The 14,178-nt window shown below is 41.3% G+C and overlaps 2 protein-coding genes across 4 annotated transcripts; one reads left to right on the top strand and one right to left on the bottom strand.

The window, feature by feature from the left end:
* Positions 1-186: 186 nt before the first annotated feature.
* LOC102221962 (germ cell-specific gene 1-like protein) lies at positions 187-7,120 on the bottom strand. The gene is made up of 5 exons (XM_005815093.2): positions 6,312-7,120; positions 4,037-4,084; positions 2,736-2,888; positions 1,604-1,715; positions 187-1,413 (listed from the first exon to the last, which is right to left on the bottom strand). The coding sequence occupies exons 1-5, from the start codon at positions 6,613-6,615 to the stop codon at positions 1,107-1,109; spliced, it is 924 nt and encodes a 307-aa protein (XP_005815150.1). The 5' UTR covers positions 6,616-7,120; the 3' UTR covers positions 187-1,106.
* rcvrn (recoverin) lies at positions 1,207-13,655 on the top strand. Of its 3 annotated transcripts, none has more exons than XM_023348450.1 (4): positions 1,207-1,241; positions 12,408-12,909; positions 13,060-13,171; positions 13,256-13,655. In XM_023348450.1, the coding sequence occupies exons 2-4, from the start codon at positions 12,529-12,531 to the stop codon at positions 13,372-13,374; spliced, it is 612 nt and encodes a 203-aa protein (XP_023204218.1). In that variant the 5' UTR covers positions 1,207-1,241; positions 12,408-12,528; the 3' UTR covers positions 13,375-13,655. The 3 variants fall into 3 exon arrangements, with proteins under 3 accessions (XP_023204218.1, XP_023204220.1, XP_005815148.1); XM_023348452.1 differs by lacking the exon at positions 1,207-1,241 and adding an exon at positions 2,833-2,910; XM_005815091.3 differs by lacking the exon at positions 1,207-1,241 and having other exon boundaries at positions 12,241-12,909.
* The last annotated feature ends 523 nt before the right edge of the window (positions 13,656-14,178 follow it).

The following is a 14,178-nucleotide window of genomic DNA, read 5'->3' as shown; positions in this document are numbered from 1 at the left end:
TCGTCTGGAGGCTTTTAGCCTTATTGGAGACGTCAGCAGCAAAATGTGGATCACAGATCGCTGTGCAGCTGCAGCACATCGCCTGCAGCACACCGTCTGCAGCACACTGCCTGCAGCACCGCCTGCAGCACACCGCCTGCAGCACACCGTCTGCAGCACACCGTCTGCAGCACACTGCCTGCAGCACATCGCCTGCAGCACACCGTCTGCAGCACACCGCCTGCAGCACACCGCCTGCAGCACACCGCCTGCAGAGGGTGTCGTTTCTACTTGGGACATGTTCTTTAGAACAACCAGCTGCTGTGACCTTGTTGAATCGGATTCTTATCAAACTGGTTCTGACTGAATACATGTTTTTACTGAACCAGCCGTTATGTTTGATGAATCCACATTGTTTTAAAAATCTGCCTTCACAGAACAATTGATTCACATTTTCATTACCTGAATGAATATTTAATATTTTTCCACTTGGCTGAACTCTGGTGTCCAAAATGTTGAGCTGCATCCAGCAAACAAAAAACTAAACGTTAAACTTAAGGTGTGATGTGGCGAATCAAAGATAAAGAACAAGATTAAATGTAAGTCACTTCATTAATTATTCATTAGTAGTTTTCTTCCTGCAGTAAAGTCTGGAAAACCAGGACATTTTTATCCAAACCTAAAATGGTGAAACAAACTAAATACTTTTCCAAACTTTTCCCTGTGAAGCTCGGGGAATGTTTGGTGTTGTAAAGATCCTTCACTCACATGTAACACTTTTCTTTTATTCACATCATCAAATGTGAATTAGAACAGCAGCAGGAACCAAGCAGAAGAGTCTGAGGTCAGTTCATGTCCAGCCGTTTCACCTGAACGGTTGATCCAGAGTTAGTCACTGATTCCTGCTTCCTCTCAGATCCAGCCGGATCCATCAGGCCGGTCAGGATCACTGCTCCTCTCAGTGCGTCTCTCACTAATTCCAGTTTTAATGCATCTTGGATGAAAGAAGGCAGATTCAGCTCAGGTTGAAGCAGAAACATGTTGCCTTGGTTGCAGAAGCTAAACGTGGTTTTAACTCTGCAGATGCAGATCGGATGTGAAGCAGGGAGAGTAAATATTCTCCTCCTTCAGCAGTACGCCTCCACCTGCTGCTCCGGTGGATGCTCCACCTCCTCAAACACGTACGGCGCTCCGGTGGAAGGCTTGTGGCCGTTTACCAGCGGTTCTGGCAGAACCTCCAGGTCAGCCGGAGCTGCGGTCAGGTACATGTTCCACACCTGCTCAGGCAGACCCAGCTCCATCATCTTCTGCTTGATCAGCAGGTTCTTCTCGATGTTGTGCCGCTTGTATTTAAACTCTATGATGGTCTTGGTGTATCTGTTCAGGGTTGTGACTGCAGAGCCCATGCAGGTGCCAAACGAACACCAGGCTAAGCTGCAAAGAGCCAAATGAAGAGTCAGACTGGCTGTACAGTTATTCAGTTTAAATACAATGCAGCTTTTTAGTTCTTATGAAGTTCAGTTATTGATTGAATCTCATTTCACAACTCAAAACTGAATCTCAACTTGTTTCTTTATGAAATTAGATTCTGTTTGGACTTTTAAGATATTGACAAAGTTCTTACGCATAAGACCAGCTGTAGTCCCAAGTCTTGGGCCTCCAGTCTTCAGGTCCCATAGAGACGGAGAGATGGAATATGGTGGTGAACATCATGTGGGCGACCATCCCACAAAGGCCTGTGAGCAGAGCAGAGGTCAAAACGTTCCCATGTGTTTTTAAAGGCAGTTAAGACCAGATGTAGTATTTACAGTGTGTAGACACTTTTTAAAATCTCATTTCTAGAGTCTCAAGTTGGTTTCAGCATCTATTAGGGCAGAGAATGAAGGAAGGAGAAACAGCCGTACACATTTACAGACAGATTAAAACTAAATGTTATTTATTTTTGTAACTTTTAGCCAAACCATTAAATCATGAATAATGAAGCAGAGGGGCGAGGTGAACGCAGCCGCCTCGTTCTGACTCAGTATCTCTGCAGCAGCTTTTTCTGGGATTAACACAGAACAACAGGGCGGGGGGAGGGGGGTCCTCTGGGCGGCTCTGGGAACAGCCCAAACCGTTGCCCCGGTTCCAATCGGATTACTCCACAAACCAGCAAATCCTCCGAGGCAGCGAATGGCCGCAGATCAGTCAGCTGCTCTGATGCTTGACTGCAGCGTTCAGCGCATTCAGCCTGGCTGCCGCTGCTGCAGCCGCCACCGCTGCAGCCGCCACCTCTGCTGCTGCAGCCGCCGCCCCTGCTGCAGGGCTGCCGCTGCTGCAGCCGCCATCGCTGCTGTTGCAGCCGCCGCCGCTGCAGGGCTGCACAGATGTTTCTCAAATTGACACGTTTCAAACTGCACCGACAGAAACACACTGCGCATACACATCAGTAAAATGTGTGTAAGAGAATAAAAGCTACTGGATCAAGTCAGAGATGTTCAGCTTTTCTTCTGCCTTCAACGCAGCATCTCATTTCATCCTGTTCAGTTAGAAAGTCTCGAGCGCTGAAGGTGCAGTCGGGCTGATCCGTCCGTGTCTCGACCTGTTCAGTCTCAAACGTGTCAATTTGAGAAACCAATGTGATTATCCACGTCCAAACAAATGTTTAACTAATATGAATGTTCATTTATGCATTATTGAACACATTTACAAATTTCTCTGTTGTAGGCCATGTGGATGTTTTTGAGCCTGATGTAGCTCCATAGTTGTGCTGTTACCTGAGAGGGCGGTGCACATGGCGGCGAAGGCACTGAGTTTCAGCTTGTTCATGACGCTGAAGCAGCGGCTCTGCTCCAGAATCATCAGAACCCCGCCCACGAAGAGCAGAGCCAGGTACAGGCTCTCTGCAACCACACACAGCCACAGCACGCCTGGACAGGGCAGAGGTCAGAGGTCAGCACCCACACACAGCCAGCCACAGCACGCCTGGATCAATTTACACTCCAATAATCAGCATCAGGACAAAAACTGATTATTATAAAACTGAAGGAAATAATTAACGGAGCTTCAAGTTATTTAAATAATTCAGTTAAAAAATCAAATGTTGCTCTAATAATTCCTGACTCTTTGCATGAGGAAGGCATCGACAGGGCGTTGCTGGTTGGTCTCTGTGCTGCACAAGCATATTAACAGAATGTTGAGTGGAAGGAAGAAGTGTCTGGAACCACATGAACAGACAGCAGGGAGCATTGTGGGTAGGCACATCAGCTTTCCACGCTGTTTTCCAAGAAAACAGGCAAATTTTCTGTGAATAATTTTAAGTTACGTTTCATTATTTAGTTTTTTTTTCCAAACATAAAATTTGCTGCTTTTATGGAAATGTCTCATCACATCACAGGTGTCCAAACTTTATTCATGTAAAGTCCTAAAGCTGAAGGTCGTCATGCGACACATGAAGCTTCTTTTTCTAACACTATAATTTCATAGTGAAATCATTTATTTTCTCATCATTTCAACAATAAACTTGAGTTTTTAATGAAAACAAATGATTGATTTTTGTAGCGATGGGATCTGGAAATATGTAAATTATTGAATATTTGAAACCTAAAAACTGTTGAAAGGTTTTCACACACTGTTTGGGTCAACAAGTTTTATATGTTGCTGGCCCAGAAAAGTTTTCTGTTTACAACAGAGATATGGGTTATTTTTTATTTGAAAACAAGTTTTAAGAATAAATTCACCAAAAGTTGCTTTTGGGTAAAAAATATTTACAAATAAAGAATGAAATAAACATTAAAAAATCCAATTTTGCATTAATTGCTGTCGAGGACCAGACAATCATTTGAAGAGCACCAGACGGCCCACTGGCCTCACTTTGAACCCCCTACTCCAGCAAACAGCAGTCAGTGAGGCTGAACTTTAAATAGGCCGTTTGGTCTCTGTCTGGGTCACAGGAAGTGTTGGGTAAGTTTTATTCTAACAAAGAAATGTCTTTTTTTCCTGACAATAAACCCAAATACAGGCAAATTATTAAATGGTTGCAAAGAAAAATAAACTTTTAAATCATAAATTTACCAACCTCTTTGATGTTCAGGAGCAATCTCAGCAAAACTTCGACAATCAAATCCTGTCAAATAAAAGAATAAAAACATAAAAAACTCAAACTTTCAGACACAGATAATGAATATAACATACAATGTTTTATATATTTAAACGTATCATGTTTTAATAATATGTTTATACTCAATTTAATACTAAATCATGTCTAAAATTTCTTTTAAAAAATGATATAAGTTTTTCATAAATGTAATTCTAAGAAAATCTGTACAGAAGCAACTTTTACATATTTTTCTTTAATAAAATGGAGAAAAGCTTTGAAAACCAATCAGGTGCTTTATGAAAAATGAATGATTCTTTTATTTCCCCAAAACTGGGAATAAAAGAAGAAAAACAGAAACTAAAGTTGACTGAATGTCGTTTCTGTTTGGCTGCATGGAAAAGTGAAAAATCCTGAAGCAGCTCTGAGGTCCTGGACAGGTTCTGAAGTAACTGATGACAGAAATAGTTCTGCTGCTGGCGCCGGTCAGGCTAAACGTCCAACTGTTTGTCTGCCGGTGAACCAGAGGTGAAAGGTCAAACTCACACAGAGGTTTAATTTTAAATCTCATTTCCAGTACTTATCCTCTTCTCTGACGTCGATTAGCAAATCTGAACAAACTTTTATTTATTTTTTTTTCACTTGTCTGATAAATCATTACTTCCTACTACGCATATTTTGTATATTTAATATTTTTTATATATTTTGTGTTTGGCATGTTTTACCCTAAAGAAGCTCGAACCAACCAGAAACAACTGATGGTGTTTAGTTTGAACATCAAAACTCAATTTCATCATCAACAATATTAAATTCCTTCTTGCTCAAATATATTTCCGTTTTCCTTTAATACGTTCTGGTATATTAATTAATTCATTTACTGTAAAAACATTTTCTGTGTCTTTTTATCTGTGTGAATGGTTTCCTGGAGAAAATCTGATTCAGCAGAAATTTGACTTTATTTACAGCTTGAAGAGATTTGGCTTTAAGTGGAGAAATAAAACTTTGTGGTTTTTCTACCTGCTGTTGTTTTTAATCCTGCGCTCATTTTATGATCTGTCCTTTCTTCAGTGCCAAATCAACTACAAGTAAAGTAAAGCAAATATAATAAATAAAGTATTGGCTTTAAATAATTTGCTGCAGCTGTTTAATAAAGCAGCTGTAGAACAAACTCACAGCTAAAGTCAGTTTTCTAAATATTCCCACATTTGTGAGACGTAGACAGAAAAAAAAGATACAAATCTTTGTCTGTAACTGGTTCAAATAAAATGATTCAGCTGCAGTTTTGATTTTTAAGTTGCATTTTAATACAGATGGAAACAAGATGCTGTTAAATCCAATCTGGTTATAAAACAGAGTCAAATCAGATCCACAGAGAACCAATCAGTTCCCAAACCAGTTCTATAAATCAATGCAGTCAAATTTAGTTTATGATCATCAATAAAAATAGTTTCTGATCTAAGAAAACATTTGATTTTGCAACAATTGACTGACTTAGCAGCAAACTTTGCAGCAATCCCTCCGCTGAACATGAGGCCTTTGTGAACATCAAGTCATTAAAACCGCAGCAATCTCCCAAAGCTCACATGTGGTGACATTTTAGCAGCTGACCTCACTGAACCATCAGTGTGTTTGCAGCAATGCCTTCTCTTAAACTAGCATGTTGCAGTAGAAAGCAATTGATTGTACTGGTTAGCTAACTTTGCAGCAATGCTCTCTTGCAGCAACAGACAGCAGTCGATTCCATCAGTTCATGAACTTTGAAGCAATCCTTTCTGGCCATTTCATTTTTCTCCGTATTTTTGTTCATTGAGTTTGGAATATTGCTCATTCTTTAGCAGTCACTGGTTTGATTAGTACTTTATGACCCAAACAGGAGCAGAGCTGAAGGTTGCTTACAGCCCAGCAGGGATGTTTGTAATGGCAGCTAACGCAGCGAGCAGCTATGAAACGGGTCAAAGGGCAGCTGGAGCTGAGAGAGGAAGCAAAGTAATCCATAGCATATTAAAAGATTTCTTTACCAGAATGACAGGACACATCAACCTGTCAGTGATTAATGAATAACTTACAGTGCTTCAGCACCGACGTATGACGTATGTTATGGATTATTATGCTGCAGCCTGCAGCATCATCTTACCGCTGCAGCATCATCTTACCGTTCATATCCACAGCCTGCAGCATCATCTTACCGCTGCAGCATCATCTTACCGTTCATATCCACAGCCTGCAGCATCATCTTACCGCTGCAGCATCATCTTACCGTTCATATCCACAGCCTGCTCACAGGAGTAAAATATCCCGGTGTGGAACTTCCTGAGGATGAACTTCTCCTCTCCCGTCTCGAAGATGTACTGCACCTGCCGGCTGTCGTTGAGGTTGGTGCTGTTGAAGCGGATGCAGTACATCTGCTTCATCTGGACCGGCGGCCCGGAGCAGAAGGGCTTGGCCACCTTCCTGGTCCCCTCGCACCAGTAGCTGGTGGTCACCGCCGACACGGCGAAAGCCAAAGCCACAAAGTTGAGAGTGATTGCCAGGGAAGCTCGCCGGCCGCGCTCCAGCCTCATGGTCCAGGCCAGGCCAGAGAGATGAAATGAAAAGGCGACTAATCCTGGCTTTCAATATGTAGCCACAGTGTTTTGCTTCCCAGCAGAGATGTCAAATCTTCATAATCTTGTTGCGTTTGGGGCTCCTTGGGTGAGAAAGCAGAGCGTCCCTCTGCCAGCTCGCTGCTTGTTCTGCATCTCTTCACCTCGGCTCCACAGGAACGACACAAACCCATTTTCTGTCTCTGACCATTTAAACTCTCAGCCTCTTCAGCTTCAAATCAAACCCGTGGCTCCTCCCCTCCAGCAGATCTCATCATGCAGTATTCTCCATTACAAAGGGCAAATTATGCTCCAAACTTCCTTTGAGCTCAGATTATAATCCACAGCAAGGCTCTGGCTGCTTCCGTTCTCCCAGCATTTCAAACCGATTGCAGCCAGAGGCAGCAGATCAAGAGCCGGTTTAACTTTGACCAGTGACATAATGTGGGCAGTCTCTTATGAAAATCCATCCAGAATATGTGTGTGTGTGTGTGTGTGTGTGTGTGTGTGTGTGTGTGTGTGTGTGTGTGTGTGTGTGTGTGTGTGTGTGTGTGTGTGTGTGTGTTTACAGTGTGTGGAGGGTAAATCTCTTTCTAATCGCGTCCCGACTGTTGAAAAGTTAAACTGATTCAATGGAAAAGACAATAGAATCAGTTTGTTTGTTGCTGCAGAGCCAAACCTTCATCTCTGCCTGGAAACTGTTGATGTCAGAAAGTTTAACATGAGAAAATTATTAGACTTTAGCTTTAAAACGATGAAGAGTTGGTAATTATTCTGACGTCTGGTTGTTATCCATGATTGTCATTAACTCCATTATTTTGATCCGTAGATTTTCTTGTCTTGTTCTGAGTCAGTTTGAAACCATTTTTCTATTCAATGTAATTTATTTGTTGGCTCTTTTATTGAGCAGATACATGATTATTATAATGGTTTTATTACAATTTTTGGATCATTTTTGAGTCAGTAGATAACATGTTTCATTAAACTGAGATAAGGGGCAGGATTGAATAATGTTCACTTCTTCCTTCTCCTTTTTAAACTGAAAGTAAACTAATTATTTTATTCTTGGTTTTGTATGTTTTCTCTGATTGACTTTTCTTGTTTTTAAAAACCTGAAAAAGAAGTCAAAAAACTACATAAGATAAAATAATGTCCTAACCCTTCTCAAGGACACATCTCTGGTTCTAGCACACTTTTTCCTTCCACTTAACTTCCCGATAATTTGCATGGATGCAGCATTCTGTGATCGGCCATCTTGTTTAAAAATGACATTTAGTGGATTTCCCTCCTGATCGACGGCCGGGTCGTTTCTAACAAACTGTCACTAAAATCCTTCAGTGAGTTTGACTTTATTAAACTCAGTAAAATAGCAGAACAAAGAAGCATAAACATTTTCTTACAGCATCCTGTCTTACTTAGTGGCTTCGCCCAGTAATTACCTTGGTTACAACAGTCTTTCTTTCTTCATTAACATTTTCTGTGTCTGACTGATAAGATGCATAATGAGCATCAATCATTTTAACACTTATATCAATAAACCAAAATGCAGCAAAAACTTTAACTTCATTAAATAGTAACAATAAAACTGATGACAGCAGTAATCATTTAAATAAACTTAATACATTTTTCAATCATTCTGATTCATATTTGTCTGTAACTTCATCCTGAAACCTGCAGACATTTCGGGCTGAACTCCACGATAATTCATTTGTTCCAAACTCATCTTTGTGTTTTCATTTCTGAAAACAGGAGCAGAAGACAGTCCGACTCTCTCTCTGCATCTGAGCAGTTCGCCTGAAAATAAAGAGATTATTCCGACCCTCTGCAGCCATGTCATAAAGGATAGAAACACAGGATGAGTGAGTCCAGCATGTGATGAGGCAGTAAGCCGGCCGCTTGTTGCATAATCAAACTACCTGACAGATGCAACCACTGGATGAAACATTTTACCTTTTGGTAATCGATGCTCCATGTCTAAACTGAATCATTATGTAAAATGATTCATGATATTTACAGATTAAACAACGGCTTCGCTTTTCCTGGAATGATTTTGTAGGAGCAGGTGTGGAGAGCCATAAAATAATTTATTAACAAAAGCTGAAGAAAGAATAAGATGTCAACAAAAAATAATACAAAATCCATAAAACACAGAACAGCAACTGGAGGAACCAGAGAAAATCTAGAAAATAATCGAGATTAAAAGACAAGAGACCAGAGGAGCTAATCCAGGAGAAGTGGAAGCAGCTGAAGGAAAATCACAAAACATAATCTCAGATTAACGGAAATACTACACAAAAAGAAACAATAATCTCAGGAAACAAGCAGAATCATAATAGATGAATGAACACAAAGAAGAAACTAAAATGCCAAGATTAATGCGAATAAACAGGAAAACAAAAACAGTCATGAAAACAGGTGATAAAAATAAAAACTTAAACAGAAAGGCAGGATGCTGACATCACATCCAGAGATTAGATTTAAAATAATTAGAAACAAAATGTTTCAGATCAGAAGTGAAACAAATATCTCACTATATACGTATAAAAAAGCATAATTCTCATTTTTATATACGTTTTATTAAAAATAGTATGTCAAAAAAGATAAAGATTAAAATAATCTTTATTTGCTTTACAGTAACTGATCCTGATGAGATAATCAGTTTTATGCAGCAGACATGAAGTTCATCTCAGAAATCAGAAAATTAAAAACGATACTCAGCTACACATTCATTCGGACCGGAGTTTATTCATTTTAAAAACTGCACAACATTTATGTTAATATTTGCAGTTGTACAATATTTTACCCTTTATTCTGTTCTTTTATTTTATTATCTCTTTGTGCGACTCGACAGGCTGTCAACTGAACTGAGCCGAACTGAACTGAACCGAACCGAACCGAACCGAGCTGAACTGAACCGAACCGAGCCGAACTGAACTGAACCGAGCTGAACTGAACCGAGCCGAACTGAACCGAACCGAACTGAACCGAACCGAACTGAGCCGAACTGAACTGAACTGAACCGAACCGAGCTGAACTGAACTGAACTGAACTGAACCGAGCCGAGCTGAACTGAACTGAACTGAACTGAACTGAACCGAACCGAGCTGAACTGAACCGAACCGAACCGAACTGAACCGAACCGAGCTGAACTGAACTGAACCGAACCGAACCGAACCGAGCTGAACTGAACCGAACCGAACCGAGCTGAACTGAACTGAACCGAGCTGAACTGAACTGAACCGAGCCGAACTGAACTGAACCGAACCGAGCTGAACTGAACCGAACCGAACCGAACCGAACTGAACCGAGCCGAACTGAACCGAACTGAACCGAACCGAACTGAGCCGAACTGAACTGAACTGAACCGAGCCGAGCTGAACTGAACTGAACCGAACCGAGCCGAACTGAACTGAACCGAACCGAACTGAGCCGAACTGAACTGAACTGAACTGAACCGAACTGAGCCGAACTGAACTGAACCGAACTGAGCCGAACTGAACTGAACTGAACCGAACCGAGCTGAACTGAACTGAACTGAACTGAACCGAGCCGAGCTGAACTGAACTGAACTGAACTGAACCGAACCGAGCTGAACTGAACCGAACCGAACCGAACTGAACCGAACCGAGCTGAACTGAACTGAACCGAACCGAACCGAACCGAGCTGAACTGAACCGAACCGAACCGAGCTGAACTGAACTGAACCGAGCTGAACTGAACTGAACTGAACCGAGCCGAACTGAACTGAACCGAACCGAGCTGAACTGAACCGAACCGAACCGAACTGAACCGAGCCGAACTGAACCGAACTGAACCGAACCGAACTGAGCCGAACTGAACTGAACTGAACTGAACCGAGCCGAGCTGAACTGAACTGAACCGAACCGAGCCGAACTGAACTGAACCGAACCGAACTGAGCCGAACTGAACTGAACTGAACTGAACCGAACTGAGCCGAACTGAACTGAACCGAGCCGAACTGAACTGAACTGAACTGAACTGAACCGAGCCGAGCTGAACTGAACTGAACTGAACCGAACCGAGCCGAACTGAACTGAACCGAACCGAACTGAGCCGAACTGAACTGAACTGAACTGAACTGAACCGAACTGAGCCGAACTGAACTGAACCGAGCCGAACTGAACTGAACTGAACCGAACCGAACCAAACCGAACTGAACCGAACTGAACTGACCTCTCAGGTACATGGTCAGCATGTTTGCTTGTCTTTCCTTTTTTTAATTTAAACTCCAGGAGGTTCTGGCTCTAATTCCACATTATAGAACAAAAGTGTCAATAATTATTAGTGATGAAATTAATAAAGAGTTGGATCCTTCAGGCCGTCATTATTCTGATGGAATAAAAGATTCATTTATTTTAGGGATTTGGCAAGGTTTTAAAAATGCTTCCAATAAGGCTGGAGGCATTATGAGCAGAATATTGGTAAACTGGGTCATATCATTTAATAAATAGCCCTGAATGTTCCTCCTTCATGTTTTCCTCTGTAAATCATTTGAGACTTTATTCCAAATCTTTCAGTCTGACCGTAATCTCTCATCCTCGTCCAGAATTCTTTAATGTTCTTCAGTTTTCTTGGTTCTTTAATTGCCTCCACTTGCTGCGGTTTTGGTGCCGCTGCAGCAGATGGCTTTGCAATCTGGCCCCAGATTATTACAATGGAGACGTGGATAATCTCATCACATTGTGGGCGAGCGGCGGACGCCGAGCGGGGCTGCAGGCCGACCTCGGCTGCTTTGGGTCAGAACCTCTCTGCGCCGCTGACATCCTGCCCCAGGATCAAACTGCAGGTCCGACTCAGAAAACCATCTCACCTCCCAGCAGCACAGAAACATTTGGTTTTCTAAGCATGCGTCTTTATTTCACCCGGCTGTGGCTAATTTCAGGATCAGATGTAAAGTTTAGATGATGAACCAGTTTCAGGAATGAGAAGAGACAAAAAAAGAAAAGCAACATTTTCCTTTATCTGCAAGAAAACAAATACAACCAAATACATAACGAGTCAAAAAATGCAAAAAAAGACATTTTATACAGGGAAATAAAATAACTTTTAGTTTCTCCTGACAGCGTATTTTGATGAATCATAAAGATGAGTAATCATAAAATATTCAGATTGAATTTAATCGTTTATTATTTTTATTCCTTGTGCTTCTGCAGCTAAATATTTCTGAGCAACTTTCTGACTGCAGATATTATTTTCTGGAGTTATTGAAGCTCCTTATTAAAGCAGAGTGTGACTATATTCTATAAGGAGTTATGAAATGAAACATCCCCTGCAGATTTTAGACCCAAATCACCAAAAAAAAAAAAAAAAAAAAACTACAAAAACAAAAAGCTGAAGAAAGGGCAGCAACTGAACAAGCAGGCGGGTCGAAGTAACAGAGGAAATAGATTTTTCTGAGACAAAATCTGCAGTTTTTGATTAGCAGACAACTTTATGATTATTGATTTTCAAAATAAAACAAGAAATGAAGAAAATAAAATACATAAACATTCAAGATAATGGGACCAGATTCAAACCAGAAAAACAATAAAAAAGGAAATGTGAGTTTAAATTTAAAACATAAGACTATAAATAAAATGTTAAAGCAGAATTAACTTTTCAAATTGAAAATAAATTCAGAATAATGTTTTAATTATAAAGTATAAATATATATATATCTGGATTTGTCAGGTTTGTTTGACTCGTACTGCGGTGTGAATGTGTCTCCCAGTGAAGGTGTCATAACGCTGTGACGTGTTTATCCTCTTTAGGACAGCTGTCTGGATTTAGATAGTGATGACCATAATCTCATTTGGCAGCCAAGCAGAGAAACTCTGAGCTCTGCACACGTTTAGCCCTCAAACGCAGGAAAGGAGGAAGATCTGCAGCAGGATGGGGAACACCAAGAGCAGCGCCTTGTCCAAGGAGCTCCTGGAGGAACTCAAGTCCAACACCAAGTACTCCGAGGCGGAGCTGTGCGCCTGGTACCAGTCCTTCCTGAAGGAGTGTCCCGGCGGGAAGATCACCAAGGAGCAGTTCGAAGGGATCTACGCCAGCTTCTTCCCGGGCGCCGACCCCACAGCGTACGCTCGCCACGTTTTCAGGAGCTTCGACACCAACGCAGACGGCACCCTGGACTTTAAGGAGTACATCGTCGCTCTGCACCTCACCTCTGGAGGAAAGACTCTGCAGAAGCTGGAGTGGGCCTTCGCCTTGTACGACGTGGACGGCAATGGAACCATCAGCAAGAACGAGATCCAAGAGATTGTTAGGGTACTGAGGTCGCTTATTGTCTCAGTTCAACCATTGAAGCTGTGGGTCAACTTGTATCTGAGAGGCTGAAAATAGCAACTATCTCCTGATCTTTTAAAGGTCAAAGTTCAGATTAACTGATTGAAAACGTCCTGTGGTTTTCTCCTGCAGTCGATATTCAACATGATCCCAGCAGACGACCAGACGAAACTCCCCGAAGACGAAAACACTCCAGAGAAGAGAGCTGAAAAAATCTGGGCATTTTTCGGAAAGAAGGAAAACGGTACACTTCATTAAATCATTTCACTCTGCAGCAGCTTTTAGCGTTAGAAAATCATCTGAGACAGACATGTTGTTTCCTTTGCAGATAAAATCACGGAGGGCGAATTCATCCAGGGAGTGATGGACAACAAGGACATCCTGCGCTTGATACAATACGACGAACCTCAGAGAATCAAAGACAAGCTGAAAGAAAAGAAGCAATAATTCAGGAGCTAACGTTGTGATTTAAGACTGTTGATAATCTATTTTTGTTTACCTTTTTAATTTGCCTGTTTGAGCTACGTCTCTTCTTCTGTGAACTCTGTTCTGGTTACCAGCTAAACCAATGAATTAATCACCCGGTGATAGTAACCAAGCCTGCAGCTTCAGATTAGCTAACGGGTAATTAAAACGGGGCAGCCTTTAAATCCTGTTAGAGCTTTTATATGAAAACTTGTACAAACTTTGCAGTTTGTGATGTTATTAAAAGTGATTACCTTTGTGTATTTGATATCTCACCCAGTTTAGCTTGTCTGCCCGCCATAATGCCTCCAGCTAATTATCGTTAGCGATCGGAGAGCAGCGTGTTTTTTTCACACTTTGGTTCATTCATTAGCCTAATTGTGAAAAAGTCAGAACTAGAGCTACTTATGTGGGGAATTAGGCTCAGGTTAACAGTCCGCCTGCATCAACCAATCCTATTAAAAGCTGAAGGTCAGTTGAGACACTCACGTATTAGCATGTGTGCTAAGAGTCCAGGCAGGATAATAGGGGCTTGACACGGGAACAATACTTTGCTTGCATATGTATAATTTATACCTATTTCTAACGGTACAATTCATTTCTGTCTGAGAAATTTATTTATTAATTAATTTATTTGCAATTTATCTGATAGAAAGAAGTTAGAAAAAATATTAGCAGAAATCTGTTTACAGCAATAATTAATGTTTTAAAAATGTTTGCCTTTGAGTGTCAGAAATACATTTTCAGCCATTTGGATCTATGGAGAATGTTGCAGTTTGTGCTCAG

This window comes from Xiphophorus maculatus, chromosome 16 (assembly GCF_002775205.1).
Source record: "Xiphophorus maculatus strain JP 163 A chromosome 16, X_maculatus-5.0-male, whole genome shotgun sequence".
Lineage (NCBI taxonomy): Eukaryota > Metazoa > Chordata > Actinopteri > Cyprinodontiformes > Poeciliidae > Xiphophorus > Xiphophorus maculatus.
The sequence above is the reverse complement of the archived record's forward strand: the minus strand, read 5'-3'. Positions and strand labels throughout refer to the sequence as shown.